Source organism: Colossoma macropomum, unplaced genomic scaffold (assembly GCF_904425465.1).
Source record: "Colossoma macropomum unplaced genomic scaffold, Colossoma_macropomum, whole genome shotgun sequence".
NCBI lineage: Eukaryota > Metazoa > Chordata > Actinopteri > Characiformes > Serrasalmidae > Colossoma > Colossoma macropomum.
In genome coordinates this window covers 19,311,747-19,330,687 of record NW_023494810.1, presented here as the reverse complement: position 1 = coordinate 19,330,687, position 18,941 = coordinate 19,311,747, and the positions used below count along the sequence as shown (strand labels likewise).

The 18,941-nt window shown below is 39.1% G+C and overlaps 1 protein-coding gene across 5 annotated transcripts in view; it reads left to right on the top strand.

Annotated features, from left to right (window-relative positions):
• The window catches only part of ndrg3a (ndrg family member 3a), an 82,156-nt gene that overhangs the window by 41,793 nt on the left and 21,422 nt on the right, over nt 1-18,941 (top strand). For 3 of the 5 annotated variants that reach the window (XM_036559490.1, XM_036559491.1, XM_036559493.1), the window contains one exon: nt 11,824-11,874. The exons of the other annotated variants lie outside the window; for them this stretch is intronic. In XM_036559490.1, coding sequence (XP_036415383.1) covers nt 11,824-11,874 — 51 coding nt within the window. The remainder of the gene's footprint in view (nt 1-11,823; nt 11,875-18,941) is intronic. 5 annotated transcript variants of the gene reach the window in all.

The following is an 18,941-nucleotide window of genomic DNA, read 5'->3' as shown; positions in this document are numbered from 1 at the left end:
CAACAATTAATAATAATACGAGTAGCCCTTATTTGTGTGAATTCTTCCAAAATTATTGTTCATGAGAACTCCTTTGTTGTTACATATGCTTGCATATTTAAATACATACGCTTCCCCTTACCCCGCAGCAGCGCTTTGTTCTTTGCTGGAGGTGAGTCGTGTTGAAAAGGCTCTGTAAATAAATTGATATTTTAGAAAGATATATGTACCTCTGAGATTAATTGTTGCAAGCATTATCTGTGATAACAGCCATAGCACTTAAGCGCTGCGTTTTTGATAAGTACTGATAAGTATTCCATATATCCCGACGGAACTGCGGGCAATATTCTATGTAGATGGCAGTGGTTTTTGCCGCCCGCCGCCTGTTGTTCTCTCTCTGAGGCGATATGTCTGTGCGTCCGCCATGTTGGAGCGGTCAAAATCCGCTTGTGAACAAATTCACTTGTATTGAGACATGATGAGTTCGCAGAATTTAATGGACCACAACTTCCTTAATAATCATCCAATTTTCACCAAATCTTTGCTATAATCCTCAGACATAAATTAATCCAGGTTGTGCAAACTGCTGTCGGTAGCTTTTATGTCTTTAATAACTGTGATTGTGCTAATTAGCCGGACCAGTAGGAAATTATTCAGTCTGCACTTGACGTTAAAAACCGAGTTTAGCTCCGGAACATAATCTCACAATTTTGTAAAAAGGACAAGGCTGAAGTTTGTTTCCAAGTTGCCAGTTTCTTGTTCGAATGTTCCCATTCCACCTTAAATGGTGCAGTAGTCACTTTCTGGTGCCTGACGGTGCACCATTTAAGGGTAAATTCGAACAAGAAGATGGCTGATGCACCATTTAAGGTGGAACAGGAAAATCTGAACAAGAAGCTGGCAAATAAGAAGCTGACTTTAGCTTCATGTAGTAAGGTGCTAAAGTTAATCTATCATGAATATCTACACGGATTAAGGAATGCTATAACTGGCTTAGCTACAAAGCATTAACCATCATTGTAAATAAATAACCACTACATCAAGTTATAATCCCCTGAATAGACTATTAAATGAAAAAAGCTAAATATAAAACCAGAGGAAAAACAATCACATTAACAGGTTCTCTGTGCCTCACCAACCACACGGCCATATCTACACATAAACATCACGCAAATATGAGCGTGGATCGCTGCGTTTCCTCTGTTATATAATCCTATCTCGCTGTACAGCTCGTCCACTATACACATCTAACTAAATGTACTAGCTAAGCTGCATATTTTTACTTTATTTCATTTTTGTGAGCAAATGTGCATGTAGTCAACCCCCAGCAGTGCTTTGTACTTTGCTGTAGAGCTATGGGCAGTTGCAGCAAACATAACCTTAAAACGGATATCAATGTCCCTTCAATGCAAGCTCTCTGGTATCACCTCCCTTTACACTGGTGCCATGACCCTTCACTGGATCATCAGGATCAGCTCATTGCAGATCGCAGAGGGAGTCGTGTACTGTGGTCAGAACTTGTTTAGCGCCAGCAGAGAGAGATATTCATATATTCTGTAACATATAAACACTGATCAGGCATAACATTATGACCACCTCCTCCGTTTCTACGCTCATTGTCCATTTTATCAGCTCCACTTACTATATAGGTGCACTTTGTAGTTCTACAATTACAGACTGTAGTCCATCTGTTTCTCTGCATACTTTGTTAGCCCCCTTTTACCCTGTTCTTCAGTGGTCAGGACTGTTGACTTCTGCTGGCAAGCGTTGGTTTTTTTGAAGCAAAACAGGAGTGGAGACTTGAGGAAAATGAAGTTTATTGAACGCGCGTCTTCCTAACCAAACAAGTCTAATGAAGCTTACACACTGATGAACTTAGTCACAAAATGTAAACCACACCCTCAGTTGTCTCTTTGTCTCAACGAACCCCCAGAACCCCCCACGGAATGGACAACTGCCTCTACCTTTGTAATTAAAATAGAGGTGTTGAGGCCCACCCTAGGAGCCAGGATGTCTCAGAGATATCCCGTCAGCAAATGGCATTGCTAGATTGGGGAGCTATAGATAACCAGATGTGAGATAGGCTAACCATTAGGGGTCGTTAAATGACAAAGGACTGCTCTCCACAGCCCCCACACATCACCCAAGAGAGACATACAAAATGCAAACGAGATTAATACAAAAAGGCAAGGGAAAAACAGGGAAAAGGTTTAAGAGAAGTTACAAAGTTAATAAGGAACAAATAAAGTAAAATGAAATAAAATAATATTTAACAGGACCCCCATGGACCCTCACAGAGCAGGTACTATTTGGGTGGTGGATCATTCTCAGCACTGTAGTAACACTGACGAGGTGGTGGTGTGTTAGTGTGTGTTGCACTGGTACGAGCAGTGCTACTGGAGTTTTTAAACACCTCAGCGTCACTGCTGGACTGAGAATAGTCCAACAACCAAAAAGATCCAGCCAACAGCGTCATGTGACTACTGATGAAGGACTAGAGGATGACCAACACAAACTGTGCAGCAGATGAGCTATCGTCTCTGACTTTACATCTACAAGGTGGACTGACAAGGTAGGAGTGTCTAATAGAGTGGACAGTGAGTGGACACTTAAAAACTGAGTCAGGATGTAAACGCCCATTCACATGAAATTGATTTTACTGAGTAATTGTGTGCAGCCAACAATGTCTGTTCAGATGGAGGCATGGATATTGTGTATAAATGTACAATGAATTAATTGGCGGAATATTCGCTTCTTGATGCAGGTGCCATAAGTGAGCATGACAGGTTCACTTCTGATGTTATGCTAGCGGGTGTTGGAGGTCAATGTGTGAGTCCGAGATCAGCCTTTAATGTTGAAATGGAAGTATATGGCTGCAGAATCACTGTGCCTACTTAAGTAGTAGAAGGACATGATGATGAATTAATTCTGGGAACCAGTGTGATAAAACACATTCTGCCAGAACCAAAGAAATGTAACCATTACTGGAAAGCCAGCTCTAAAGCCTTGTTGCTCAGATCCTGAAACAGAGCAGTTCTTATCCATGCTGGCTGGCTTAAACCACTGGAGGGATGATAAAGATACTGGACAAAATAGGTAGAAATAAGTGAAGTGCAAATCTGCCACCTACCTTGAACCTGGTCACGAGCATCTCTTATGGGGAAAGCTGCCAAAGGACTCAGTCATGACTCACTGCCTGGTGAAAGAGAGGTGTCTCTTTCACCAGGCAGTGCAGTCATGACTGAGTCCACTACATCTCGTTCAGCTCCAAGAGGTATTGTAGTTGCCAGGTTCATGATCCCATTGTGGGCAGACAGATGGGTTCCACTAAGGGTCATGAACATTTCTGATAAGCCTGTTTTGCTGAGACGTAATGCAAAGCTTGCTGATGTCTTTTGATGAAGTTTTTTACTGACTAGCTGCCCTTAGAGTACTCCCAGTAACCTTTCCAAACTTAATCCAAAGCAAGGTAAAGACTTAGCCAAAGAGAAAGTGGAGTCTGTTGGCCTCAAAAACTTGGACCTGTCTTAATGATGTATCAGAGGATTATAAAAATGATCTGGCTGAACTCATTGTGAGCTATGAGGACATATTCTTGCGTCAACATCTGGACTGTGGAAAAGCAGAGGGATTTGTCCACAGAATTCATCTCACAGACCATAAACCATTCAGGCTGCCTTTCCAAATGAGTTCCACCGAGCCAGTACGTACCACAAGCTGAGACAGGTCCTAAATGAAATGGAAGAGGAAAAAATCATACAGAAGTCAGCTAGCGAGTACGCTTTGCCCTCAGTACTCGTATGGAATAAAAAATGGGGAACTTCATTTGTGCACAGACTTCCGCTGGCTGAACAGGAGAACTGTTAAAGATGCACACCCTTTACCTTACCAAGCAGACTACCTGGCTGTGCTTGAAGGCAACTCCCTATTCAGCGCAATGAATTGGTCTTTCTTAGGAATGCCAAATTATTATCAACATTTTATTCTTAATTACTCTGCTCTTGCATGACCTCTCTTTTCATTGTTGGCTGGTCAAAAAAAGCAAATCAAAAGGTCGCAGATTACACAGAAATGCTTTAGTTAGATGAAAGCTGGGCCCCTGTGACTGGACTGATGAACATGACCAGGCCGTTGATGTGCTTAAAGTAGCTCTTGTCAACTCTGTTGTGTTGGCCCATCCAGATTTCAGCCACCCTTTCCTGCTCCGTACTGACGCTTCTTTGGATGGACTTGGAGCAGTCCAATCACAGGTTCAGAAGGCGAGACCAAAGCTAGACCATTAGCGTTTGCGAGCAAGTCCCTGACTCGATCCCAGAAAAATTATCCAGCTCATAGAATTTCTAGCACTAAAATGGTCAATCTGTGACAAATTCAGCCATTGGTTAAAAGGACATAAATTCATAGTTCGGACAGATAATGGTCCGCTCACTCATATAATGACCAAGCCAAAGCTTGACTGTTGCGAGCAGGGCTGGATGTCTAAATTGGCCAGCTACTTTTTTGACAAAGTATGTGCCAGGCTCACAAAATGTTATAGCTGATTCCCTTAGTTGTGTGCCCTTCATCAAATCAAGTGTTGGTTACAGGTTACTCAACCATACAATAAGCTCCTTAGTGAAGTCAAATAAGTGTCTGTGACAAATCAAATAGAATCAGACGCTTGCAGATATAAAATACAAAGGAGGCTTTACTAGTAGAAGCGCAGTGCAAGTTCGTGGTCAAAAAACAGGTATGGGTCAATTCCAGAAAGCAGATGAGAAACAAAACAATAAACATAACACCAGGCAAACAGTCCAAACAGGAGAAGGCAAAAACGTGGTCAAAAACACAAGCAGAGGGTCTAAGTCCAAAATCCAAAATCAGGCAAACAATCCAAAGGGTTGGGCAAAAAGACAAAGTCAAAGGTCATACACAATAATCAGGCACAGGAATAAACGCTCAGCAGATCACGAAAACGGATGCAATACTTCGCAAGTTACTTATTCTAAAGCCCGGGCTTAAATACTGCACTATAGTAGTCATATGATCAAAACACAGGTGACATTCATTAGTATTCTGGAGCTCGCAAACGCGGATAGGAGTTTGCGGTCAGGTGGGAAGTCATGTGACCTCCCGGAGAGTTCTGGGAGTTTGAGTCCGGCTGTCTATCGTCGTTGGTTGGCTGCGTGGAAGTCAGGTGCGAGTCTGAATCCAACGAGGCACTCGGCGGATGCGTGACAGTCTAGCACATCAGTTAAAGAAACATTTCAGTTATCAAACGGTACAGCTGTGAGTGCAAGCCCAGCACATACACATACTGAGCAAACTAATGTTTACATCCATCATGCCCAGTCTGTACATGCACATTCGGTTCACTTTTTATCTCAGACAGTTGCAATGGAAGAAGTGTCACCCATTTTGCAGTCTCACAATGAGCGGGAATTGAGAGCAAGAACCCATGCAGTGGAAATGGCACACCATTTCCCTCAACTCTTCCCTGATGGAATAGATAACCTACCCAGTTATTCTGAAAAAGAATTGCGTGATGGACAATACCAGGACAGGACCCTTTCACATGTGCTGATTTATGTAGAAAAAGGCCATAGACCTTCTAGGAAAGAGAAATTAAAAGAGACAGCCCAAGTTTTAAGATTTGTGAAACATTGGGAGAAGCTTGTATTACAAAATGTTATCCTGTACAGAGTCTCTCATGATCAGATATCAAAAGTTCAGCGACATTAGTATGTTGTTCCTGAGTCTCTTAAAGACATAGTTTTAAAGGGCGTTCATGAAAGTTCTGGCCATCAGAGTCAGTCTAGGACCCTCAACATTGCCAGACAAAGATGTTTTTGGCTACACATGGACAGAGATGTAAGGGACCATGTCTGCCACTGTCAAGCTGTATTGCAAGCAAGGTGCTAGAGCCTGATGGTAGAGCACCATTAGAAAGTATTGTCACCTCTAGGCCACTAGAGCTTGTGTGCTTTGACTTTTAGTCAGCTTAGGACTCGCATAATAAGTTCAAGAAGCCTCACGTCTCGCATCCTTTGTGTTCACTGAGCTCTACTGACTCTGCTGATAGTGATGTATTGGCAGATGGGTCACCACATATAGAGCTGGAAACCTGCTCATCTTGAAGTGAGGGACGAGTTAAAGACAGCCACAATTCAGATGATCAAGCATCTGATGAATCATTTCATGTGGTAGATGTATTTTGTGGCCAAGAGAGGCGTGATGCCTTTGTTTTACCTACTCCTGCTCAATCAGATCCTGAAGTGAGAACCAAGGAGTGGATTTTACAGCTTCCCGTTCATGGGCAGATCTCAACTCCTTGTAAAGGGAACTTCACCAGTCCACTGACTCACTCGACTGATGATACAGCACCTACACCAGAGCAGTAGACTACACTGACTGTGAAGTTCCCTGCCCAAGGCATGACAATGAGACTGTTCACGACTATGCCAGTTAACCTGGATCTGACTGTCCTACTGTTGCGTCAGTTCAGCCTGAATGTGTTAGTGGGCCCCAGAATACTGACAGGACACTCGCAGACGATCACATACAACATTCTGATCCTGTTGTCCATTTCAGCACAAGAGTGGGTCGTGCTATTTGACCCGTTAACAGACTTCTTTATACTATGTCAAGACAGGATGTTGCTAAAAAATTCCAGCAGAATGTTCAGACAGAACTACAGATCATTTGTTCAGGCTCTTAGGAGTCAGAAAAAAACAAACAAAAAAAAAGTTTTCTGGGGTTTTTAAAAGGTTCTTTATTAATGTACATAGCTTATTTTTGAGAGTTTATCTTATTAATTGCTCTACTGTGCACAACATACACATGTATGCACATTTAGTGATTCGTAAGGTTTAGAAGTTATGGAAGTTATGCGTTAGTGTGGGGTGTAAAGGGGCATCCTGCATCTGGTAGTTGGTTGGAGGGCTTGACATCACTTTCTTTTCAGTTCATCCTTATTGGGTACTTAAGAAAGTCTTTTTTCCTGATTGTGGAACCCAAACTGTGTGAGATACTGTGTACTGATTGTCCCAGTGTGTGCATAATTTTGTCAGAATTCAGTGGGGGTGGGTGTAACAGAGCTAAAAAGAAAAAAAAGTGCCCTCTATTGGCCAGCCGCCACTGCTCAAACCTCCCCCTCCCCGCCCCCCAACGAGAATGATACAATAGTAACAATAAAAATCAAGTAAATGTTTTCAATGAAAACACTGCATTTCCAAAATAAGCTTTATAATGCTCTAGATTTGATTTTATTAAAGGTAATATATATTTGTTAGATATTATATTTAATTTTTTTTTTTAATTTAACATTCTAGCTCAGTTCAGTCACTGATATGGGCAAACTTAAAAATTACTTGGAGCACAGCTTTGAAATTTTGTATGGTTATATGAATTAAATCGAAGTGTAATCTTTTTGATTTATTTTATTTTAAATTTTTTTTAGGAAATCTTTTGAGCCTGGACAGTTGGTAGTTCGGATGGCATGGAACCAAAAGAGAATATACACAAAAATTCCAGGGCTGCTGTTAGGATAAAGCCCACATGGTTGCTCTTAAAATCTATTGTGTTCTTGGTGGTTTCAGTAAAGTTTTCATTGATATTTGGTGAGCATTTTGAGTCACAAATTAGCATGAGCAGACATGATGCATTGAAAGACCATCACATTAAATATTAATGTTTGTATTCCTTAAACTATGTGCAATCTCACAAAATCCCTTGATTCGTTTTAAAAAATGTTTTTCGAACAGTGAAGTAGTAATTTTTTTAATAATCACTTTTCATCAGCTCTTGACTTCTACTTAATGCGATTCTGAAGCTGAATAATTAAAGCCGAAAAAGCCAGATAACTTGTATTCAGGGACACTGGCTTTTTAGGAGGCAAAAAGCGCATTTCTCAGAACTTCCTCATCAAGCAGTGTCAATCATGTGATAAATGAATGTCATTGCTAGTGACAAAAAGTATTTATCCAATACCTTAAGAATTAAAAGAACACAGATATTTTTTTTTTTAATGTCAAAAATCAGCACAAACGCAGAACAAATGAAACAGCACGAATGAAACTTTTGGCGCAAATGTTTTGGCACGAATGAAGGAGGACAGCTCTGAGTCTTCTCCTATAATGCTTACTAAGACTGGAGAACACATAGAAAGAGATCTGAGACCATTCCTCCAAACAGAGCCTCTTTAGGTCCGTCGTATTCTGAGGTACACACTGGAGACTGTCCTCTTTTTCTGCATTTTTGTTATGGGCTTTAGGTCACTGGAGGGCATGGGGTAACCACGGCAAATCCTTAATTCTGTGGTCAGTGAACCTTTTTGTGTTAATTTTGAGGTGTGCTTTGACTCATTGTCCTTCTGGAAGATCCAAACTATGGCTCAGTTTAAGCTTGCTGGCTGAGGCAGTCAGGTTTTGATTTAATATCTGCTTGTACTTCATGTTGTCTTTGATACTATATATAAATGTGAATAAATACTCCAGGGCATTTGGAGGAATAACAGCCCCAGAAAATCACAAAACTGTCACTATACTTCACACTGGGGGTAAGGTACTTATCTGTGTAGCTATCGTTGTGTCCACAACTCACCCAACCAACTCACCTTAGGTCTTTGTTGCCAAAAACCTTTATTTTGGTCTCATCCGACCATGGAACACAGTTCCACTGAAAGTTCCGGTAACATTTGTTGAATTGTAGGTGCTTGATTTTGTTGGTTCTTGACAGCAAAGGCTTTCCCGAGCTGTGATCCTTGGAGAATCTTTGTCCATTTAAACCATCCTCCTTACTGTGTGTGGCATCAATATAGACGCATGTCCTCTTCCTGGCAGACTCTTAACATTTCCAGTTGTTTTGCAGTTCATAATTATTGCCCCGCTATTAGAAATAGGAATTTTCAACTGTTTAGCTATTTTCTTGCAGTCATTTCCTAATTTGTGCAGCTCAACAACCTTCTGTCACACATCATTGCTGTGTTCAATGGTCTTTCTCATTATAATAGATGACTGAGGAAATTTGGCCTGTGTTGCCTCGTTTATAATTACTGGTGAAACAGGATATCATGGCTGACCATTTAAGTGTTCCTAATCACTCAGGTGAACTTGAAATATGAGAATATACTTCATCTAGAATTCACTCTTAAGAATTTCTAGGGGAGCCAACAATTGCACACATAAATGTAAAAAAAAACCCATTCATTTCATGATGATTGTTTTTTTCTTTTAGACATTATACATTACATAAAGGTTAGAATTTTGCTGATGTCTTGAAAGATCAAAGAGATAAATACTTAAGAATATTTTTTACAGCTCATTTTCATCATGATGACCGGAACACACACACACACATATACAGACGGACACTAGATGAGCAAAAGTATTGGGCGGCACTTCACCTAGCCATGCAGTCTGCCTTTACAAAAATTTGTGAAAGAATGGGTCGTTCTAAAGAGTTTACTGAATTTGTGTGTGGTACTGTACTAGGATGCCATTGTTGCAACAGGTCAGTTCACGAAATTTCTTCCCTCCTTGATATTCCATGATCAAATGAGAGCAGTATTTTTGACCAGTGGAAGCATTTAGGAACCACAGCAACTCAGCCATGAAGCAGTAGACCATGTAAAGTTACAAAGTGATGTTGCCGAGTGCTGAGGCACATAGTGCATAAAAGTCACCAACACTCTACTGACTCAATAACTGCAGAGTTCCAAACCTCTTCTGGCATTACCATCAGCACAAAGACTGTGCGCTGGTTTCATGCCATGGGTTTCCATGGCTGAGCAGATGCATGCAAGCCTTACACCACCAAACACAATGCCAAGCATTTTCAGGGGTTGGCTTAGGCCCCTTAGTTCCAGTGAAAGGAAATCTTAATGCTCCGCATACCAAGACATTTTGAACAATTGTATGCTTCCAACTTTGTGGTAGCAGTTTGGGGAAGGCCCTTTTCTGTTCCAGCATGACTGTGCCCCAGTGCACAAAGTAAGGTCCATAAGGGAATAGTTGGTTGAGTTTGGTGTGGAATAACTTGACTGGCCTGCACAGAGCCCTGACCTCAACCCCATCAAACACTTTGGGATGATCTAGAACCAAGATTGTAAACCAGGCCTTTTTGTCCAACATCAGTACCTGATCTCACAAATGCTCTTCTGGATGAATGGGCAAAAATTCCCACAGACATGCTCCAAAATCTTGTAGAAAGCCTTCATAGAAGAGTAGAAGATGTTACAGATGCAATGGAAGGACCAACTCCATATTAATGCCTACGGTGAGCAGTATTCATAAACACTTTATGCGTTGTGTCAAAGTATTAACTGTTGATCTGTTAACTAAATGCACTATAATGCTTTCTATGTCCATCTTGCACTCTGTAATACATATATTACTGAATGGCGCCAGGGCTGCTTGTGTGTGTGTGTGTGTGTGTGTGAGACACAGCGAGAGAAAGAGAACATTAATTTGAATGCCATTGATCACAAATCTGTCCATACTTTTTTTTTAAATGTTTAATTTTTCATGGCAAATTTAGTCAGTCATTAAATCTACTGCAGATCATAAAACTTAATCTGTGGCTGGAGGTACACCTGTACATTTATAGCAAAAACATTAAAATAATATAATAGTACATACTTGGTATTATATAATACCATGGTGTTCTCCTAATAATTCCATTATTTTGAGTAGGGCACGCAAAATGTATTTAGCATCATGAAACATTGTTAACCCTCTGGTCATAGCTTCTCAAATTCTGCCTGCCAGCAGCACTTCTTTATTCAAAGAAAAACACAAGGTGCAAGTCTTACAAATACATCAGAACATTATTGCTGATTTTCAAATGATTCTTTCACAAATACCACAACTGAATGATGTGACAGCATCACCGCAGTTGCTTAAATACTGTGCTGTCTAAAGGCGCTCAGTATCTCACCAGTTTTTACTGTCATTGGCAAGAGGGGGAGAAGAAAATCAATAAGCTTTCAGCAATGCTGGTGTTCAAAGCAACAGTGAGACAGGTAATGTTTTTCACTGGCTCAGAGACATGAAGCTGACACTGGTGCATTGTACCCCAGTGTGACATGTATTTATTGCTCATGTGCATATAAAGCCTAAATTTTAGGGTGGTAAATGACATTGCAGTTTTGTGGATGATAGAAATTTAAAGACAGGGTGGGGAAAAACATAAAGGAGAAGAAAAAAAGAAAAGAACATCATATACATAATGCTTTTGATCTTGTTATTTTTATAAAAACAAGACTTTTTATTTATTTTATTTTTTAAACAATATACTCATTATAGTTATTATTTGCATAATAAATAGGTTGCTTATTGTCTATAATTTTACCACCAGCCTAAAATGACTTTTTGCATCAACTTGCATTAAATTTAAGAATATCTTTCCTTTGCCTGAAAAGTTAACATTTTGCAGACACTGAGATTTGTTTAGACAGAGATTGTGACAGCCGTAGCTCATATAGCTCATATGTATTGGCAAACATACAGCAATTTATTGATTTTTGATCTATCTCTGCCCCCCCCCAACCTTCCCCTCAATCCCACTCCTCCTTTCTGTGCCCCTGACACCCCCTCCACCCAGCTGACCAGCTCTTCTCCAATCACAGCTGCTCAGGGCTCTTGTATGCATGAACACGCTCTGCCTCGCAAGCACAAGCTGCATTCACCCGCTCTCTCATTCTCTCTTTCTTCTGTTCCTTTCTCTGCATCTTGATGATCTCATCCTCTGTCTTACACACCCAAGACACTCTCCCTCTGTCCATTTGGCCATCACTATTCCTTTTATCTTGTCCATTTGCCTTGCCTCTTGTATCTCTCACTTGCTCTGATTTTTTCTTGTGGCAAGATGCCAACCATTCTGGATGTGGAACAGAGTACATGCACTGGAGGTGCAGTGGTGAGTGTGTGTGTTTGTGTGTGTCTATAAGATTTGATCAGTGTTTAACTAACAGCTGAGTTTCCATGCAGTGTCAGTACGCTAACAAGAATGTCTGCTATAAATACTCTAGCCTTATTCAGTAAAGCGCAAGTGAATTTTGAATCAACTTGTTTTCTGATCTTTTCTAAAGACATTCTAAATGCATTTATTGTCTGTGCTAATCAACCAAATGCTACATATATGGCAAGTGAAGATTAGATTGAAAAAGGTCAGACTATTCCTTTAACGAATCTTACATGCTTACATGTCAGTTGGTTGCGTAAGGTTGAGAAGATCTAAGAAGGAGGGGGAGCATGAAGAAGGTTAATAAATAGCATGCATAGGCATGGGTATATGTGTGTTTGAATGTTTTTAGCTCTCATTTTTTTCATTTGGTACAGTGAGCACATTTGGTGGTTTACTGGTGGTCCAAGACAGCTCTGAATATTCTGCAAATGCATTGCTCAAATATGTTAGATAATACACTGGCACCCATTCTGTTTCTCTTGCAATGCAATAGATCATTAACTGGTCCACATGACCCGTTTTGATGTCACTAATGTCCTTAAAAGGCTTAATTTTCACGGAACCTTGACAGGGTGTGGTATAAGTAACAAATTGTGTTTTTTCTGTGTTAGTGTATATGTGCATTTTAGTGCGTGTTTAAGTGTGTGTTGGTTTTGTGCTGAGTAATCGTTCCTGTGCTAGAGCTAGGTGGATGCAGTGGGTGCGGTATGACTGCTGATCTTGAAGCTCAGACACAGTGGAGAGGCAAAGTGAATGTGATGTGTCACCAGTAGCCTCCTTCAAAGCATCAACATGGAGTGTGTATTCATTCATTCATCCTGGCTCCTTCTCACTGAGAGACAGAAAGCTGCCTCCTTCTCAGCAGCTGTGTGTGTGTGTGTGTGTACATTATTATTATTATTATTTTTTTTCATTTATTAATTTTATTATTACCGCAGTCCGCAGTTCCAAAAAAGTTGGGACAGTATGTGAAATGCAAATAAAAACCGAAAGCATTTTGGTATGTATTTAAATGAAAACATCTTAAAAAGGTGATGCAATCATGTTTGGTTATAAAAGGAGCATCTAGGAAACACCTAGTCCCTGGTGAGCAAGGATGGTACGAGGATTGCCATTTCATCATGAAATAAATTAGTGAATAATCTAACAATATAAGAACAATGAGCCTCATTCACCAATCATGGTTATAAAGATTTTTTTTTACTAAAACCTATTGCGCAGTTTTCACAACGATTCTGACATTCACTAAAGATTTCTTATTTGGGATTTGTTTTTAGGGAAGAACAGAATCTATGCACACTCAAGAGCACAAAGGTGCAAACAATTGTGTGGCTTTAAGATGTCATGAATCTTTCTTAGACTTTTTCTTATAAACTTAGTAAAAAGTCCATGTCAGATTCATGATGTGTTCTTTAACTGCAGAACTGTTCTCTTTGTGCTCTTAAGTGTGTGAAGATACTGTTCTTACCAAACAAATCCCAGATAAGAAAACATTGGTGAATGTCAAAATCTTCATGAGTGAATTTCAAGAGTAATACCGTAAGAATGCTTGGTGAATGAGGCCCAATATTTGGCAATAAATTGAAATGGACTGATGCACTGTGGAAAATGCTTTGAGATCTGATGAGCCCGCCTTTCAGATAGTTTATGTAAATAAACAAAAGACCATCCAGCTTGTTACCTGCATACGGTTCAAAAGCCAGATTCAATAGACCCCAAAAAGGCTCTATCTTTGTGTATTAGCACCCTTGGCATGGTTAACTTGCCTGTAAAAGCACCTTAACACTGAAAGATACATACACATTTTTAAGCAACATATGCTGCCTCCTAGAACACATCTTTTTCAGGGCTGTCCAAGCCAAATAAATCTGACAGTGGCAAGCCACTTCCTGCACATTGCACAAGCATGGCTGCATAATCATACCCTGTCTTTAAGGAAAAAGAAAAAACATTACTCACTTTCAATGTAAGTTCATAAGAAGATAACAAGACTTTATTCTAAGTCACTTCAGATCACGTCTTTTAGTCTGTTGTTTTTGCCAGTGCCAATATATGCAGTATATATTAAACATATTATTACTAGGTGTTCGAAGTACCACAGATGCTAGAACCCTATTGGAATTGCTAAGATTTTTTAGGGGTCCAAACACCATAGGTGCATGGAATCCTATGGCTTTTGCTAGGATTTTAGCGCTCCAAGCACCATAGGTGCCTGGAACCATTTTGATTTTGCTAGGATTTTTAGGGGTCCAAGCACCATAGGTGCCTGGAATGCTTTTGCTTTTGCTTTTGCTAGGATTTTTAAGTTGGCTTGGAAAAGCCAATTTACTATTCTTTGTAATCTTATTATTAGGGTTCAAGGACACAGTGCATAGAATCTTATTACAATTGTCAAGATTTTTCTTATTATTTTTCTGCCCTGAAACAATCTGGCCAGGCCAAACTGTAGGTCATAGAGACATGAAACTTGGTCAATAAGTAGCACTCCCTTCTGCTACTCAGGTGCACAGCATGTGCCCAATTGGCCTAAAGGGGGCACTGTTGAGCAGCACAATGTGTTTGGCCGTGTAACTCGTAAAGGAATATTAGACAAGAAATGCATTTCTGTTCTGATTCCTTAGGTCAAACCAAACTAATTTGTACTTTTTGCTCCATTTACTTAGATTTTTTGCATAACAGCATGATATGCAAAACCTACTTTTGTAAACTAGTCCTAGGGTTTTTGCCTGATCCTCATGTAATTGGTGTCAAAAAAAATCAGAAGAGCTTGAACCTCTAATAATAACAATCTAATAAATAACTTTTGTAAACAATGTGGCTGCTAATAAAACCTTCTGCAATAATTCAGAATAATTCATAATTAGTTTAAAAATCTATAACTCAAGACTCCTTCATCCAAAAAATTTGAAACTTGAGTTGCTTATTTAGTAGGAAATTCTGAGGTAGCCTATCAATTTTGGTGTGCCTACATCGTTAGGCAGTGCTGTAACTGCTAATGACTGTTTCTCAGCATCCATACATTCGATCAATCTGAAATTCATAAATGAACGTCCAATAATTGTTAATTGTTTGAGAACCACAGTTTTCAAACTAGTCTTTGGGTTTTGATTCTAACTTCTTGAAATTGCTCTAGGAATACTCTGGACTCTCTAGGTAAATGAAAAAAAATATTAACTACTTAACATGGTTTTGGTCTATAAGTTAATCACTGAGATCATGGCTTTGCTAGCTTAAATTGCTAGAACTCAGCATGAGACTTTGAGTTATACAATTTCCAGATTGGCCTTTAGGGGGCCCTTTAGCACTCAAAATCATTAATAATATTACAATGTTATTACAAAGTCTACAGATAAACAATTAGTGCCATGTGATTCAGTTTACTGACCTGAAAAACTTTGTAATTACATGTTACGACATAAATTGGACTCCTTGTCTGGTATTTTAAATTATTCATTCAAAGGCTACAGTTTATTGTACAAAGGTCAAAAGGTAAGTCTGAACAAAACTCAGTGAACACCTTCGTTGAAGGTCCCTGATCAATTTTCATAACATATGGAGACCTTTTGACAAATTCCGACCCACTTTCACTTAGCTCTTCTATGCCAAAAGGGCCCCTTATGGGTGCATCAGGCCTCATTATGGCATGCATATTAAAGGGTTAAACAGGGAAAACCAAACCACTTTGCAAATACAACTATGACAGAAATTTTACCATTAGCCATGTATTTTTGACATCTATGTTGACAGTCTTTTGCATATTCATCAAAGCTCAGTAGCTTATTCCATATGAAATGAATCATGCACCATGTTTAAAGACGATTGCTGAACAATTATGGCAAACGAAGGCCTTTTGATGAACTAGATGGCTAAAATTGCAAAAGGGCTTATTTTGCTGGTGCGTTCTTGAACACACTAATTGTTGCTTGTGGCTATATTTATAATTATTATTAATAATTTGGCTTGGAAAAGCCAATGTATTGTTTTCCATAATCTTTTTATTATTATTATTATTATTAAGTTGGCTTGGAAAAGCCAAGTTATTATTATTATTATTATTATTATTATTATTATTATTATTATTATTATTGTTGTTGTTGTTGTTGTTGTTGTTGTTGTTGTTGCTGTTGTTGTTGCTGTTGTTGTTGTTATGTTGGCTTGGAAAAGCCAATTTACTGTTCTTCATTATCTTTCTTTTATTATTGTTATTCTGTGCTCAACTTTTGTAAACTTTTCACAGTCCACAGTTTTTGGCATACAAATTTTGCACAAATGTTCCTCATATGCAGGAATAACATGCTTGTGCTTTTTAGACTGATCTGATGTTTTTTCATAAAACAATCATTCAAAAATTAAATTTTTTCCATTGAAAATTAATGCCATAATGTGCAGAACATTTAATCCAACTGTCACAATGCACATCTCCTACAGACACTCATACACAGTACACACACTCACATGCTTACAGCCTAATGCACAACAAAAACAGTAATAATAACAGTAGTAATAACAGTAGTAACAAAACTAAAATGGTTAGAACAGAAATAAAATAGTAATAAAACAGAAATAAAACAGTAACAACAGTGACAGCAGTAACAATACATACTCAACACACCCCACACCACACACGCAACACACACACACACACACACACACACACACACACACACCAGCCACTCAACACAAAATACACCACACCACACACACACACACACACACACACACCACAAACACACCACATCACACACAAATCACAAACACACCACACATCATACACACACCATGAACACACCACACACTCTACACACAACACACACTAAACACAAAAACCACTCCATACCACAAACACTTCACACACCAAACACTCAACACACAATAAAAACCTCACACTACACACACTCTACACACCACACATAAGGTAGCAGTGTATTTAAGGCACCAGTGAATTTAAGGGAGCAGTGTTTTTAAGGTACCCTAACTTATCAGTAAATTTGAGGTGTCAGTGAATTTAAAGTGGCAGTGGATGTAAGTTATTGGTAAATTTAAGGAGGCATTGGATTTAAGATATCAGTAAATTTAAGGGGCAGTGGATTGAAAGTATTAGTAAATTTAGGAGGGCAGTGGATTGAAGGTGAGAGTGAATGTAATTTAGCAGTGGAATTAAGGAGGCATTAGATTTAAGGGATCAGTGGATTTAAGGTACCAATTTTAAGGTAGCATGAGATTTAAGGTGGCAGTGTAATTAAGATATAAGTAAATTAAAGGTGGCATTAAATTTAAGGTGTTCAGGACATCAAGTCTAACTGCCATAAATGATGTCACATTGCATATTTCTCACACAGATACTCATACATAGTACACACAGACTCATGCTTACACCCTAATGAATAATAATAAGAAGAAGAAATAACAGCAAAAAGGCACTGGATTTAAAGGAAGTTGAATTTAAGAGAGCAGTGGATTTAAGGTAGTAATGAATTTAAGGTAGCAGGACATTTATGGGTGCAGTCGATTAAAGCTAGCAGTAGATTTATGATATGAATTGATTTAAGGTATCAGTAAATATGAGGTGGCAGTGGATATGAGGTATCGGTAGATTTAAGGTGACAGTGAATTTAAGTTGGCAGTGGATTTAAGGAGGTGTTGGATTTAAGGGAGCATTAAATTTAAGGTGGCAATTAATTGAAGGTATGCTAAGATTTAAAGTGGCAGTAGATTTAAGGTAGTAGTGGATTTAAGGAAGCAGTATATTTAAGGTGGCAGTGGATTTAAGCTAACAGTGGCTTTAAGGGAGCTCTGAATTAAAGGTAGCGGTGGATTTAAGGTGGCAATGAATTTAAGGTAGCAAAAGGTTTAAGGTAGCAATTAATTTAATGTGGAAGTGGATTTAAGGTAGCGGTGGATTTAAGGTATTAGTAAATTTAAGCTGGCAGTGGATTTAAGGTAGCAATGAATTTAAGGAGGTGTTGGATTTAAGGGAGCAGTGAAGTTAAGATGGCAGTTGAGCTTCCTCAACACCTGCACAACCTCAAAGAAAGAGACAAGCACCTTAACCAACAGAAAGGCAGCTTCGCTCTCTTCCTCATCATCAACAGGAGCTCCTCCCACCTTCCTCCGCTGAAAGTAATCCAACAAAACTGATATTTTTTCGAGTCCGTGCTGCTACAGTGATGATGTCAGCAGTATATGTTTTCAAAGCAAGCTTGAAAACAAAACAAAACAAAACAAAACAAGCTTCCATTTCAGTACTTATCAGAAACAGAAAGAACAGGGAGTACATGTCAGATAATGTGAATTTTTCCAATCTGTAGTATGTAAAATGTGAGTCACAGCTTCTGAAACAAAGCACACAGGTTATTATGTTAGCTGTTCTTAATATTAGATCTCTCACAAACAAGTCCTATTTGATTAATGATTTTATTACAGCTCATGGACTTGATTTTATCCTTCTAACAGAAACAAGTTTACCTGAATGTAGTGCAGAAACCGTATTAATCAAGTTGGCCCCACCAAACTTTAATTTTATAAATGTCTCACGTGCTGTCAGGAAAGGTGGATGTTGTCGCTGCTCTTTTTAAGGATTCTTTCCAATGCAAGCAATTATCATTGGGTGATTTCACATCCTTTGAGTATCTTTTTGTGGTTCTGAAAGGGGCACAAAAAATATTACTAGTAATTGTCAACAGGACTCCGAAGTACAATGCTAATTTCATTGATAAATTTACAAAAATTTTCCATTTTGATAATTTTGTTATTGCTGGTGATTTTACCATTCATATTGACAACTCCAAAGACAGTTATGCCAAGGAACTCTGTGCTACATTAGACTATTTTGGACTCTCTCAGCATGTGACCGGGAGCACACACTGTCATGGTCACACTCTGGATGTGGTTATCTCACAGGGTCTCAACATATCAGCCACTGTTAAGGATGTCGCTTTGTCAGATCATTACTGTGTTTTCTTTGAAACGTGGACCTCACTAAACATCAAGACCAGACAGATCTGCTTTAAGAAAAGGTT